This window comes from Eschrichtius robustus, chromosome 8 (genome assembly GCF_028021215.1).
Source record: "Eschrichtius robustus isolate mEscRob2 chromosome 8, mEscRob2.pri, whole genome shotgun sequence".
In the NCBI taxonomy this organism is placed as follows: domain Eukaryota; kingdom Metazoa; phylum Chordata; class Mammalia; order Artiodactyla; family Eschrichtiidae; genus Eschrichtius; species Eschrichtius robustus.
This window is the reverse complement of record NC_090831.1, coordinates 68454660-68470909: the sequence shown is the minus strand read 5'-3', so window position 1 is coordinate 68470909 and position 16250 is coordinate 68454660. Positions and strand designations below refer to the sequence as shown.

Here is a 16250-nt window from a genome sequence, read left to right as displayed (position 1 = left end):
GTTCCACCACTGCCTCTTGGTGGTGTGCACATATGTGAGCCATTGCAGAGAACAGAGGGGCGATTCAGATGCTGGGAACATTTTTAGAATAATGATACTCAGTGGAATTTCACATAGACTTCCATTTTAATTTATGAATTTGGGTCACCTTTGTCAAATAAAGCATGTATTTATAATATTCAAACATTTAAAGCTTTTGGAAAATGTTTAACTCTTTGGGTTTTAGGTTTATGCTTCTGCTTAATGTTTACATAATTTGTTTTGACAATGGAAAAACTAGAATGGAAAGAGAAACAATCTAACTGTACACTAAACAGTGCCGAGGTAGTTGGAAAATGGACAGTATTGAAGACTGAGCATCTGTAGATCAGGACAAGTCATTCTACCTGCTCTGATTTATTCATGCACTTAGTTTTTCATTCATTCATCCATATTTATAGACTCCCTCTCACACTCAACACAATATAGTATCAACACTGTTTATATTGTAAAGGGACAAGTTGCTCAACCTCTCTGGCTCTTGATTTCCTTATCTATAAAATAAGAGAATTGTTAAAAATGCCATGAGCTTCTGGAAATATTTAGGTAACATATAATATTTAGGTCATATACAATCATGATAACAACCCAACAAGCCTTTTCTGCCCAGACTTTATTCCAACCACTTTATGGTTAAAAGGTCCCTTGAGGGCTCCAAAGCCAGGTTAAGGTTCCTCTTTGCAAGAATTGGCCTAAGCTCAACTGCCCCAAAGCTTTGGGGAAGGCCTTGGCTTTCTCTGTGATGAACTAGCACACTGATGGGGGCTGAAAGAGCTGAGAGAGGTGCCTGGCAAGATGCTCCTGCCCTTCTGGAGCTCAGGAGAGCCACTCCTTGTGGTCCTCGTCCAGGAGGCCAGGAACAAACTCTCACCCTCAGAGATGTCAGTGAATCAGCCCTGGGGTGATTCACTAGCCTATGGGGGTGAAACTACGGAAGCAAAGAATTATCTGGGCTTCTCAAAGGGAGATGAGATTTATATAATGATGGTCCCCAAATCACAAAGGGTCCTTCTAGTGTTTCTGGGCCCAGTAGAGAAATGGCAGCAGTGTTAGGTAGAATCTTTGAGCTTGCCCTCCCCACCATCGTGCAGACAATTTGGGTCTAGGGTTCAGGGAACTGGATGAGCGCTTCCAACTTAGCAAAAAGACCCCGAATTGTCAGTTCCTCTTTCTGGCATGTTTCCAAAGTAGATTTTAGGGACTTCCCTGGTGGTCCAGTGGTTAAGACTCCACACTTCCCCTGCAGGGGGCATGGGTTCCATCCCTGGTCAGGGAACTAAGATCCCGCATGCCTTGCGGTGCGGCCAAAAAACTAAAAAAAAAAAAAAAAGTGGATTTTAAAACTGTATCTACTATCTCCTTGGAAATTGTAGTTTTTACAAGAATTTTAGAAATCTCTCAGAAGCCCTTGTCAAAATTTGGATTACATTCATTCAAGGGAAGTGTATAGAGAAGTACTATAACCACTGATGTCATAATGGAATTCTTCCACTTGGAAAAAAGCCATGGAGTGCCACAAGGGTGCAAGATGTCAGGGACTGCTTTTTATATGTTTTGAAACATAGAAGCTTTGATTCTAATGTCTGTGTCAAATGCTAAACACATGTGACCTTAACTAAATATCACAAAACCCACCATAAATTAATCGTCAACCTTAACGGTTTCCTCATTTCAAAACACATTTGTTTTGTAAGTTAATGCCCTAAGGCCAACATTTTAAGGTGACAACACAGAATTTAAATAAGAAACATGTCTGATATATATGTCTATACAATTACACACACATGCGTGTGCATGCACACAAACCCACACATTTCCATGCACTTACAATTTCTCTGCCATTTTAAGGAAAAATGGAAGGAGAGGAATTTTGCACACATTTGAGTCCTGTGCTTTTGCTACCATTGGCAACCTTAGGTTTTTTGAGAGTCTCACCTCCACTTTACCAAACCAAAAGGACGAAGTTAAGTGGAATTAGACTTTTCCAAATATTTCCCTTTCTTTACCAGCTTCTGTTGGGCTGTGTGTGCTTGTGTGTGTGTGTCCAAAAGTTTTCTTCAGGAAAAAAAAATGAAAAAGGACCCATAAAGTCTCTAAGCCTTCTATAAAAGAAGAGAGGTGATTCTGAAAGTTATTCAAAGCTGGTGTTTGCTTTTGGAATTTCCTTTATTTTCAAGTTCATGATCCACAGGTTCTTTGATTCTAAGACTAGCTTGCACTCTTGACATCTCCTTCCAGGGCTAGAGAGGGCCAGGGTAATGCATTTTCCCAGCATCCACAGGAAGGGGCGACAGAGAGAAGGAGAAGGCAGAGGGATGGAGGCAGGTCCTCGCTTGTGTTCCCATCTCCCCTCAGTAGACGTGGGCTGGAGGCTACTGCTTCCACTCAGCCTCCTGTGTGAGTTAGCAGAGGGAATGTGAGTTTCGCTTAAGACGTCTTCTGGCAACATGCTGACTGTTAACAACAACAGAAAATAGGCAGGATAAAATTTTGAAAGAACGTTTTCTTTTCCTGTGATTTTTCCCCTTAAAATGTGTATGAAAAAAATACAAGGGACTTTTAGAGGGAAATGATAAATGAATTCATTTAGTAAATGTTTAGTCTGCATGTTAAATAACCTAACATGGTGGAACATGCACAAGAGTCAAATTTTTAAGTGCTCACTATCTGTGCTTCAGTGCCCGTCTTTATTATTACTGCTAAATGTAAAGCAGTAATGCAATGGTATAATTTAATATAATACAATGTATACTTATAAAATATTTATAATAATCTACTCTGTGGAAATGTAAATGGTTACATGCTTCCATTGGAATACAAATGCATTCCAGTATATTTAACACATGCCTTATTTTGAATAGGAATAAGCTTCTAGTTCCATAACTAAAGGAATGTTTAGTGTAAAAACAAAAGTTTTTACCAATGTTTTGCTCAGCAGAAAGTAATGTGGTTTACATATTGAAGTTCCTCTTTCTATTTTTAAATTTTAACATTTTGACAGATACTTTGCCTTAAAGATAAAAGAATATTTCAATACCCAAATTCAAATGAGGATCAGATTCAGTCCTGAGTCAGACAAGCCAGAACCTTGACAAAAGCACCTAGGGTGTCTGTCCTCAGCACAGCCTACTCAGCACTTTTAGACACGTCTCCCTGACTTTCCTGATTACCCTAACACACAGAGATGGGCAGGAATCAAGATCTCCTTTAGAGATGAATTGAGTGCCATGGGTCTCCAGTCTTTCATTCTACCTGGGAGAGGCCAAAAGGGTACTTGCCCCACTGTACAGAAGCAGTATCAAGGTGTCAGCACTCCCAAATGCTGGCGCAGAGGCCAAAAGCTCAAGACAAAAAGTTGACATTAGGCCCTTACAACCTCTTTCTCTAATGACCTGGAAGCATTTGAAAAACTAAGTGAGTAGGTATATTTCTAAGGAGAATTTCACTCTGTAGGGTAACACTGATTATTCATTTTCCATTCATTCAACATGTTATAGAGTTCCTACTGGGTAGCACATCTAGTTCTGGTACCAAGTATTTAGTACGACAAAGAGCCGGCCTGCAGGAAAATTTATACTCTTGTGAAGTATGCAGAGCAGTAAATAAGCAAGGTGATTTCAGAAATGCTGCGTGCTGTGGAGGAAACACACTGGGGGACGTGACAGCGATGGGGGTGGGGAGAGGATTGCCTTTTGTATGGCGGACAGGGAGGCAAGATTTGAGACCTGAAAAAGGAGCTATCCTGACAAAGCCAAGGTCTGGAAGCAGGAATGAGCTGAAGGAGGGCAGGCCAGTGTGGCTAGAGGTGGGCAGCAAGGGAGCAAGGGGCGGGAGCGGCAGCCAAGTTGTGAAGGGCCCCGGAGGCCATGGAAAGTGCTTGGAGTTTGTTCTCTGTACAAAGAGAAGCCATTAGAGAGTTTTTTTGAGAAGGAAAGAGATGTGATCTGATTTATGGTTTTAAAAGATCAATTTGCCTGCTAGGTAAGAGAAGGGCAGAGGTGGAAGAGGGAAGACCAGTGAAGAGGTTTGAATAGCCCAGGTGAGAGATAATGGTGGGCTGCCTGATGGAAGCAGCAGGAGAAAAGCAGCAAGATATATCTTGAAGGTAGAACTGATGGGATTTACCATAGGACTACACGGGGAGGGAAGAGAGGGAAAGGAAGGACGAAGAATGACTCAGGTATCATGGCAGGAGCAAAGGGTGCTCGGTAGCACCATTTCCAGGCTTATGGAGTGAAAATCAAAGGCTTTATTTTGGATGTTAGGTTAGAGTTGTCTGTGAGAAATCTCGGAGGAGATGTATGGTAAGAAACTAGACGTGTGAAAGCAGGGCTTAGAGGAGGGAAGATAGAAACCTGGAGGCCATCAGTGTGCAGATAGTGGTTAAAGCCATGGTATTGAATGAGAGCACTTAGGCAGGGGCGTGGCCAGAGAGGGGAGGGATCTGAACCAAAGTCTGTTCTTGGTACAGGAAGACAAGGCAGCAAAGGAATGTGAGGGTTGCTACCAAAAACCATAAAGTTAATCTACATGTTCAAGTGAGTACAAGGCCCAGGAAGTCCATAGATGAGGAAAAATAACTTGATCAATTCTGTAGATGCTTCTCCTCTTCTATCATGTCTGATAAAGATTTTCACCTTTACCAAACTAAGGGTACATTTTTAAAAGCTACTGTTACCTACTTTAAAGTCTTACCTTTGCTCCAGTGTCTCCCACTCCACGTAAACCCCTTGGTCCAGGGGGTCCTGGTAATCCTTGAGGGCCCTGGGATGACATAATAAGGGGGAGAGGGAGCAACCTTGTTGTGTGCAGTGTTCAGGAAGGAAGGAAGGAAGGAAGGAAGGGAGGAAAGGAAAGGAAAGGAAGTAGGGAGAAAGAAAAGAAAAAAGAAAAGAAGGGAGGAAGGGAGAGAGAGAGGGAGGAAAGGAGAGGGGGAGGGATGAAAGGAAGGGAAGGAAAGGGAAGGGAGGAAGGAGGAAAGGAGGAAAAGAGGGAGGGAGGAAGGACGGAAATAAAAGCAATGTCCACACTTACAGCCACACCAGGATAGCTGTCACCTTTGAGTCCTGGAGCGCCCACTGGTCCCCGAGGGCCTTGGGCACCCTGGATAAATTCCAACACCAGGAGATATCATAAGACTAAACTATGAAACACCTGGCAAAACTTAAGCACAAAACCAACTCAACATGCCAAAGGTGGATTTGATAAGTGCAAAGGAATGGTTTGAAAAATTTTAGAAGGAAATATGGCAACTCCTTATCTCCTCATAAGTCTTACCCATGGAATGAGTGTAGGGAATATATATGAACCATTACAAAGTCCTCTATAGGAAACACACTTCATGGGCATTAGAAAAGGGCTAGTTGCTGATATTTTAATTTTAAAAATTACCAATTTTTAATGCATCACAAATCAGGACGTATAAAATGAGAAAATTTAGTAAGCATCATGTGAGAAGAGTAGAGAAGAATATGTAGTAAAAGTTTAAGTATAAAAGAAGATACTGTAGGTTACCTATTATTATGTTACATCTATTATCTTCCTAAATGGGGTCCAAATTAGGTGAGGAATAAATAAGCTCAAATAAAAATTAAAAACAGATTAATCTTTAAAGAACACTTTATAAAAGAATAGGACATAGAGTTTGTGGTTCATATCCTGAGACCTAGGAAAAAGTTATAAATACTGCTTTACCGTGATGACCTTGGGCATCACAAACTTTTAGTAGCAACTACTGACCTCCTATATAGAGGACAGGGAAGGAGTATTGTTGCCTTTTGAACATTAGAGTTCTCTGTACAAATCGAACTCGGAGAAATTTCTGGCTAAATTAAAATGGAGAAAAAGAAAAAAAGAGGAAGACTCTTACCAGAGAAGATTTATTAATTATAAGTCTACTACACTTACATTTAAAACATTTCTATTTATACCGCATTCCGTTCTGTTGCCGTGATAACTCTTACAATGGCCCTTGTCAATACACGTCAATTATTTTGATAAAGAGCTGTTCACGTTTTTAAATATTTATGTTTTTCCACATTAGGAGGAAGCTCTACTAACAGACAGACCTTTGTTTTCCAAGATTGGAAGAAGTATCAGAATTCTTAATATTTGTATTATGTGCAAGCAAACACTGAAATCAAACCGCCATTATTCCAAGCCAAAGTGTTGCCCAAAATCTAACTCCCCAAAACTGCTCCTGATTCTACTCCTATGAATGAAGGATTGGGAAAAAAAATTCTTCAAGCCATTTAAGCAATACGAAAGTTAAATTGATTTTGAAAAATCATGAATGCAATAGCTGTTATTTCCTATTAAAACAAAGAGACTGGCTTTATGTGGTTAACGTTCTTAAGAATGATCTTCAGAAAACATGTGGCCACTTATAAACACTTAAGGTACAATTTATCATCAACAAAAACCCAAGGTGATCTCTTAAAGTTGTATGACAGAGAAAAAACAAATTGTTCTGGAGAGGTGAATTTTGGTGTACTCCCCACTAAGGAAATGGTCACTTCTCAGAAGCAATTTATTATACTATTCCTATTATGTTCAAGGTTAAAATGCTAAACATTTTCTATGGGACAGGTCCCAAAATAAGATGCCCATTTCTCTGCATGCTTACACAGGGAGCAGGCCAGCAACAAAATGAAGCAGTAACTGCTTCCTGGTTAAGTTGAAAGGAAAAAAATTGGAAACAAAATTCACTTTCAGTTTTCATTTCTAAGTTCCAAGCCTATAACAAATTAGCAGCAGCTGTTATTGTTTATCCTCTGGCACCCAGAGTTGGGGGAAAGCCACTGAAACATTCATAGCTTGTGAACATTTTTTTTCCTAGGCATCTTTGTCCTCTCTCCTACAAAAATTTCAGTTAGCTTGTTACTTCTAATGCTAATGGCGGTGGGGAAAGGGCAGTGTTCTCACTCAGATTTTTATTTTGGACGCCTCACAGTATTTCTATGGATGGAATTTTGCCACTTGGTCTTTCTGCACTAGATTCAAGAAAATGTCTTGCAGAGTGATTCACTTGGAAGTGTCTCTCTCATTCAACAGAAATTAGGGTAGAAATCTTAATCAGGTGTTTCGAAATGGGCTTTAAAAAAAATCTGGGAGGTCCCTGAAGTGATACACAAAACTGAATTTAACGTGCCAAAACTTTTATCAGACATTTAACCCTCCAAGAGCTTAAAAACCAATGCATTAGGGAAGAATGGCAGAAAGAGTATCATTAGAGGCCAAGGGATTAGGAAATTGATTGAAGAGGCAAATAACTTTAAATACTATCACCAACGACGCCTAATAATGATCACTAGAAAACAGGTGGAGCTTTTAAACCCGGCTGCACATTTAATTAGATTTTACTTCTATTGTAAAGAATAGTATAACCAGAGAGAAGTAACTTTAAATCACGGACCTAGGAATACACAGATTCAGGAAGTTATCAAACAATATGAAAAATGTCACCCAAATGTTCTTGATTGAGGTTATATCTGTAGTTTTAGCATTAGGAAATTTGGAATTTTTTCCTTGAGTCATACATAACTTGGTTTTCCATAGAATTTTTACATTTCTTGGGTTCCTATGTGCCTCAGAGTCTGGGGAGCAGGATGACCATCTTGTTCTGGTTTGCCCAGGACATTCTCTGTTTTAGCTCGAAAATGCCACATCCCGGAAACCTCTTCTGTCTCAAATAAGCCAGAAGATCATCACTCTAGGAAGGAGGACCCTTAAAGTGATTAAGAACAGCAGAGGTCAGGATCTTACCTCATCCTTCAAAAAGAACCACTCCAACTTATGTCAGTACATAATAGGTTTTGCATTATATTTCAAAGATGGTTCTAAGTTTTCTTTTTTGAAGTTTGAAAATCACTGACGTTAGTACTTGAACCCTTTCATCTAGAAGAGACAATCTGATAAACTAAAGCCAGCTTCAAAGCTACATAACAACATGCTACTAATTTAATAAGTGCTGATTATGGAGCCCTAAAGCCTGTTCTCATAAACAGGGATGTGCTTGTTGACATTTGGAATGTAGAATTTTGCTTGATGCTGGGTTTTATGTGAGGAGGGAAATGGTACTTTGTTGCCATGGGAAAAAAGTGTTGATTACTTAAAGCTGTCTTCTATAATTATTTGCATTTTCATTTGAAATAACTCTGAAAGATGGACAACAAAGCAGGGAAATCTGATTCAGTAAAGTTTCCAAACATGAACTTTTTGGACAATGTTTTACAGAAGAGATACATTGGCCATTAATATGTAAATGAAGGAGGCTAGAGGCCATATAATCTCATATCAAAGATATTACAAAAAGAGCATTTTCAGTCAACTGTTTAGTCAGCAAACATTTTACCAGAGGAGCTATCATCCCCCACATTTATGAAAAATAAATGATCTGCTAGCTTGATTTTTTTAAAAAGGGAATAGTGTATTCTTATATTTCAGTTCATCAACGTAGAGACTTCAAGTAGAACAATCACAATCATCAATTTATGATGCATTAAATCTACTTTCACTTCTCTCACATACAGGAAAAAAAAACGAAAGAACATGAATAAAGGATACGTTTGGTGCTCAAATAGCAATTCCAGGTTCTCCTTTAAATCCAGGAGCACCCAGGTCCTCCTCTATCTCCCTGTACATTTCAAATAATGTTCACAGTTTCAGGCTTTAGATTTTATGAGAAACCATAATGGCACAGAGCAAAAAAGCCATTGGCCAATTATAAAGGGCTTAATCTATTAGAATCAGATCCTGAGAGAGTACATCTTCTAATGTATTTGAGGAGAGTTTCAAATCGTAAGCAAATAAAACCTGTCAGTAAAGACTACTAAGCTGTTCAGAGAAAGGCCACTGAAATAATAGGTGGCTCTCTAGACTCAAATATTTAGACTGTGAAAACTTCCGGGAATGCTCTTACATCTGAGTGGATTTCTTTTCCACCAGACTTTCTGATTAGCAGATTATTCTGAACAAATGCAATAAATTCTTACATGCTTTAGGGTCTAGGATTTAAGGGAGGTAGTTCAAGGTAAAGTGACAAGTTCAAGACTAGGAGCAAGAAATCTGGTTTCTAATCTTAAATTTGCTGCTGGCCTTTCCCACTCCAACTGCCAAAGACCCAAGTAAAAGAAAAAAACTATTCCCAAGAATGCATACCTTTGGCCCAGGTGGTCCAGGAATTGATGTTCCAGGCATCCCAAAAGGGCTCATAATCCCTGGATCACCCTAAAAAAAGAGCAGAATACCCATTACATGTCAAACAAGGAAACCATATACAGGAATTATATTTAAAAATATAAAAATGTATTTCCAGCATTTTAAAGTATTGTGACCTGTTTCACAGACCAATGTGAAAATATTTGAGCATCTTTGTTAAGCCACTACTAAAGTTGTTGATGATTAAAATTTCACTCCCTTTAATAAATGCATTCAGTTAATTCCTGAGTAACAGGAAATTTCTCTCTCTTGTGCATCCTTTTATTAGCTAATAAAAATCATGCAATTCGTGGTGATTCACTTTTGTGTTTGTATGCCAGGAAGCTCAGAGGGAAATATTTGTTCCATTATAACAAATACCTTTAGTGTAAGTTTTTGAGTACACTTGGTAGGTAAATAATGTTCCTTCTAGTTTATAACTTTTTCCTTTGTTATTTTATTTTATGGACCACAGTATATCAGTCTTCCATTGTATGGTATCTCACGTCCCTTATTAAAAGTAGAGAGTTTATGGTTTAAAAAAATGAAATTTTGAACAGGAAAATTAAACCATTTCTCTCTTTTTTTTTTTTGTCTCAGTGTGAGTCTCAATAAAGACTCAGTCTGGAACAACAAGCAATGTCTCTGTCCTACCTGGTTCTAGATCAGTGATTTTCAAATTTTAGGGAACAGAGATATCATTAGAGAAGTCTGGTAAAATATAGGGTCCAGGGTTTCAGCCCTGGAGATTTTATTTCAATAGGTCTCGGGGCTGGGCCCAGGAATATGAATATTTATGAGGCACCTCTGGTGATTCTGATATAAGTACCACTACTGCACTTTAAAACACTGTGCAAAGCAATTGTCTTTATTTTTTTTAACTTATTTTATTGAAGTATGTTTGATTTATAATGTTGCGTTAATTTCTACTGTGCAGCACCTATATAACAATCATTTTAAAATGGTTTTCACATTTTTGAATGATTGTTAAATAGGTGGCCACGGAATATCCTCAATTTTGCTTCTTGGCCCAAAAAGCCTAAAATATTTGCTCACTGTACCTTTACCAAAAACTTGGCCTCCTCCTGCCTTAGAGAATTGACTGTCTGGTCCTCCTGCTTCCTCCAGGAGGGACTCTATCAGTCAGACGCACTGGGGATGAGTCCTGCCCCAAGCCACCTCCATCTTCACAGCTGAGGCCTCCCCCTGTGCTGATTCCATAATACGACCAACAGGCTGAGCACACTGGCCGCTGGGGCCAAGTGATGCCGAGGCCTGTATGTGCCAGTCCTTAATTCCAAACCTGTATGGCAGTGGCACAGGACACGGCCAGGGTTCTGGCAACAGATAACCACCCTATTCAATCCCATGGCAAAGGGATAAAACATTAACCTGTTAAAATATTCACTAAAACCAGGTGAAGCAAAATGATGCTTCTAGATTTAATCTATTCTGCTTTTTTTAAGAGAAGCCAATTACTTTTAACTACAAAATTGTATACATAGAAAGTATACAATTCTTTTAAAGACCCTTATTTAGGTGTATGTTTTGAAATATGGCAATTCTTTATCAGAAAAAACTTTCTTTCAAAATACAGAAAAATATTCACGTTGAGTCAGCGTAACTAAGACATAGAGTAATCACTGTTGTTAATACTAATCCAACACATTTCCTATATAATGGCTTTTCTCATCATGTGCTCCTTGAACTACTTGCAGCAGAGGACACTTATTTAGGAAATGCAGATTCTTGGGACCCACCCACATACTAAATCCAGATCTCTAGGCATGGCACCAAGAAATAGGGGTTTGTAACAAGCTCCCAGGCAATACTGATGACTCAGAAGTTTAAGAATTACTGGTCTATAGGGGATGCCTTATTTTTTTGTACCTGCTCGTATCTTGCTGGTACCCTTTTTTTAAGTTGTTCTTTAATAGTCTGGTCCTTGAACAGAACTCCCTGTTTCTTTCTTACAATTAGCGTCTTCCTAGAGCCCTGAACTCTCTCAGGTGTGCAATTTCTGTTTCCTGACACGTCCAGATGACCTCCATATTCTCTCCTGCTTAGTCAGGACACGTATCTAATTTCTTGCTTCCCAATTTCCTTACTTGTTCCTCAGCACCCTGTCTCGGGCAGTTTATCAGGACATATATGCCCTACTTTCCATTTCACATATTGATTTTTTTCCTCTCTGAATAACTCCATGTATTGAACACTTACGATGTGCCAGGAACCATGCTAAGTTCTTTATTCACTCTTTTAAGTCTTTGCAACAACCCCGTGAAATAGATACTATTACTCTTTTCTTTGTACGGTTGAAGTTGACTGGCCCCCAGAAGTTCCGGGGTGGAGGAGGACGAGAATCCCACTCTCCTGCCTTCTGAAGCCCTGCTCCTCATCCTCACTGCATTGCCTCTCAGTCTGGGGCTTTTTTGTTCTTATTCAGCAAAACAAGATGATAGAGAATTGATATCTTCTATGGTCCTAACTTTATCCCAACTACTGAACATTTTGCTGTTACTAGAGAGGACTGACACACAGATTCTCTCCTAGCAGAATGAATATTTCAATGAAGATCACATGTTTTATGCAATCTCTTTATTCCATTCTATTATGGTCTGAAATAGTGTGTTTTCTAAAGCCTTTTTCATTTGGGGGCTTTTGTTTTGTATTTGTTGAGAGGAAAACAGTGGAAATCTAATATTCCATTAAAACCAGGCACAATTACAATCTCCCCAAAGCAAAAATGAGAATATAAGAAACATACCTTTGGTCCTTCGGGCCCTGGAAATCCCCTCTGTCCTTGATTTCCTTTGCTCCCTTTCTTTCCTTCATCACCCTGACAGAAATTATAATAAAAATATAGTTGTTCTATTAACAGACCCTCCTTAATGTTATATCATGGCCAGATTCTCAATGAATACCTACTTTAAAGTGATGTTCCCCAAGCCCAGCTCAGTTGCACAGGGTTTGTCGATCTTCCTGAACAGATTGGATGACTTCAGAATTGTTCAGTCTTCATTTATTCAGTATGATTTAGTATTTTCTAAACTCTATGTTCAGTATCTTCCTTTGGGGCCTTTGATTTGACTTTACAGTTTTTTTGCCCCCTTGGTCTATTAACAGATGATTTTCAGACAGTCAGTTTCAGAAAAGAAAGCCATCTATGATTTGTCATGCTGTTTTTCAGCTTCTGTGCTATATCAGTTTTAAAATATAAAATAAGACATTTTAAAAATCCAGCCTTGTTTCTTCCTCAGTGGAGAGTCTAGTTCTTTCTCCCAAAGGAGGCCAATAATTCAGCTGGTAGAAAGATGAGTGAGCATTAACCTGGCGCAGAGCTAGAAATTGCCTAGTGTTCCCCAGCAGGGTTGTGTACACCAATGCTACCCCCAAAGAATTGTATTACCTTCAGCCAGAAGCCTCAGAGAATTCCAGAACTATCCTTACACTAGGGTTCAACTGCAAGGCACCATACCTAAGTTTGTGTCTAGCTCAGCAAAAGAACTCCTCGGGGTTTGTAGCCGAGGCCATTCAGTATATATGACATAAATGACTATACTACAGTTTTCCAGTTTTCAAACCTCAGCATGCATCAGAATCAGCTGGAGATTGCTGGGCCCCACATCCAGAGTTTCTGATTTAATAGGTCTGGATTGGGGTCCAATAATTTCCATTTCTGACAGCAGCATCAGGTGCTGCTCTTCCAGGGACTGCACCTTGAGGACCACTGGACTATACCAAGGTCATCGGCAATGCAGACACTTCACTAAGAAGAAAAGGTGACCTGTAGAATCCACAGACATGCAAAGAACTCCCTAATACGCATACTAATCGAGAGTAGTGACACAGGTAATTTAAAAAAAACCTGTTGAATGTCCAAACATTGAATATAACTTACTGTATCATTATTAATGCCAACAGAAGTGAAATCTACCCACAACTATTTATTTTCTCCCGTTAACTACCAAATTGAACTTATTGACCTAAATCATCCCAGAAGCCAACAGTAAGAAGCCAACTATTATTACAAAGTGCCAACACTGAACCATAACATACCTTGGATATGTAACATATTCCTACCACTCTTCTCCAATAGCCTTCTGTAAGCGCCGAATCACCTGAAAGCCACAAATCCAGTCAATGCATATTCTCCTTGCTCTGCTGGTCTATTTGACACCACCCATTGCTTTCCTCTTGAAACGCTGTCTCCTTGATTTCTCTAACATGGTACTACTATGCATTCTGCCTATCTTCATGCTGTTCTGAATGCTCTTCAGCTACTGTAAAATGTGGGATTCAAACCTTAGCTCTCTTTCTCAGAGCTATCATTCATTCCCACAGCTTCAGTTATAACTTCAAGGGTCTCTTTTCCAAAAGTATATTCAAGAAAATGTTAGTTCTCATGAATGTTAATAGGCAATCATTTCTAAAAGTATTTTTTGCATCATGTTGAAAAGGGATTCTCTGTTCATGTTTTTACTCCCTGCTTCTCACCCCACCAAAAATAGATCTCAGAGTCTGGTTAGTCAATTATTTAAAATGTTTGAAATTCTACAAATATATTTATATTTCAGTTTTTCACATTTAAGGTTAACAACTCAATTTTAGCCAATATTTTCACAAGGCATAGACATCTAAGCTATCAATTACTATTTTAATAGAATTATAAACAGAACACTAATAAGTATATGGATTTTATTTTTACTTTACTCATATATAATTCTTCAGAATCTTTATATGGTCATTGATGACCGCACATAAGAAATGCAGGAACATCTGACACCTTAGAGGCTATAGATAATGTCACTAATGGTCTTATTGATGAATTTGGATATTCTCATCTTGACATATAAAGATGTTATTCAACTAGCATTTCTACAATGTATAAAATAAATGTATTCCATGTTGTGAAAGTACCACTTAATAAGGTTATATTTCTTATTACTCTGTGAGATTGTATAAATATTCGAAAAAAAATTTACGGACTTTGACATCTCACTGATGTATCTCAAGTCTTCTTTTCCCTTACTATGTGTTTTTTAAATGTCAGTCTGGCTGTTTATTAAGAAAATGTGTTGAACTCTTCCTGTAAGCTGGGACTTAATGACAGATGTTAGGAAAATGAAAATGAATAAAACATACTTGCTGTCTTATAAAAGTTCAAAAGCTGGTATCCATAATTTTAAGCCAGAAGTAAACACCTTTGACATAGCAAGAATAACATCAAATTTCTCCTAAGATGGCTCCTTAGTATCAGGACCAGAACTCAGGCAGTCTGCTTCCCTTCCCCTACCACTGTCAGTTCCATACCTTGAGGCCAGGTTGTCCTTTTCCAGGTGGTCCTTCAGGGCCTGTTGCTCCTGGAAGCCCCGCTTCTCCCTAGAGAAAATGGCACTGATGTCTTAGCTGACCCTCCATAGACAGTATGTACACACCCACCTTGTCTCTTCTTACAGCCCGTAGAGTCTCTGCTGCAATCCTCCAATACAGACCAGACCTTCACTCTAGTCTCAAAATTAAGTTGGAAGTTTACCAACTTGAATAAATTAATATCAAACTCCAGTTTAGCTCAGAGCAGCTGAAATATCATGAAAAAGTCCAGTTTCCCAGCCAATTGCCAAAGCAATAAGCTCACTTTCTTTTGGCTCCTCATTCAGATTTGGTGGTTTGTTTTTTAAAAAAACAAGAAGGACCTTCAGCCTTTCCATCTGCTGTTTTCCACTACTTATATTGAAAAATGAGTATTTCAAATGTCAACTCAAAATACTTCAGGAAATCTTTAGAGTCGCCTTACTTCCTGAACGCATTTACAGACTCTCCTTTTGGAGGGGAAAGAAAAAAGGGTTTTTCTGTAAGTTTAAATAAAAGTGCTTTCTAGGATTCCCAAAGGGACTAGGTCACTGGAGGATACCATGGCCAAAATACCAGAGAGAAGGCAGAGGGTGTGAGATACTACTCAGGCTTTGAATTGGCACTCTTTTATCTGAACTAAGAGAAAAAGGAAATTAAGAGTTGTGGGATTTTTTTTTTTTCTTGAAAAGACTAAGTTTGTCTTGAATGGTTTAATTTGAGCTTCTGCAGGACCAAGATATAGTGTGGTTCAATAGTTTTACACCAATAATATGAAAAGCAGTGTTACTTTCTTCCCTGTAGCTCCATCTTCTCACGGTACTCCTGGCTGTCCTGAGAGCCCTGTTGAGCCTGGCTCCCCCGGGTGGATGAGCAAAGATTTTTATCTCCCAGAAGTTCATATTTATCATGGAACTCCCCTCTGAGGTACTCAAAATTGGTTACATCTTGTAATACCTGAGAAAAGCCTATGAGCAGGGAAATCTGAATAGTAATTAATAGTCATTAAACTATTTGGCCTCGGGCAAGTTCCTTAACCTCTCTGGGTCTCAGTTTTGGGTCTTGTTGTTTGTTATGGGTTAAATTGTGACCAGCCCCCTCCCCCAAAAGATATGTTGAAGTCTTAACCCTTGGCACCTGTGAATGGACCTTATTTTGTAATCAAGAGGTAATCAAGTTAAGATGGGGTAACTAGGGTGGGTCCTAATCCAATGTGAGTGGTGTCCTTATGAGAGGAAAACATAATGTGAAGACAGGCACATATGGAGAACCCCACGTGAAAACAGAAGCCAAGATTAGAGTGATGTAGCTGCAAGCCAAGGAATTCCAAGGATTGGCCGCCACCAGAGGCCAAGAGGCAAGGAAAGATTCCCTATAGGTTTTGGAGGAAGTATGGCCCTGCAGACACCTTGATTTTTTACTTCTAGCCTCCAGAACTGTGAGAAAATAAATTTCTATTATGTTAAGCCACAGTTTGTGGTAATTTGTGACAGCAATCCTGAAAAAAAAACATATAAAAATGAAATGAAAACATTGGGACCCAAACATTGCTTCCAACTCTAATATTGAATCATTCTACTCACTTTCCAGTTAATTTGTGATTAAGAACAAGTCCTTTAAAATGTTCTGAGAAAACACATGCTACTTTTAAACAGTATACA

General features: G+C 38.9%; 1 protein-coding gene across 1 annotated transcript in view; it reads right to left on the bottom strand.

The window, feature by feature from the left end:
• The window catches only part of COL28A1 (collagen type XXVIII alpha 1 chain), a 153685-nt gene that overhangs the window by 69301 nt on the left and 68134 nt on the right, over nt 1-16250 (bottom strand). The window contains 8 exon segments of the mRNA XM_068549808.1: nt 4735-4803; nt 5074-5142; nt 8605-8655; nt 8657-8674; nt 9199-9267; nt 12005-12076; nt 14551-14619; nt 15380-15452. Coding sequence (XP_068405909.1) covers nt 4735-4803; nt 5074-5142; nt 8605-8655; nt 8657-8674; nt 9199-9267; nt 12005-12076; nt 14551-14619; nt 15380-15452 — 490 coding nt within the window.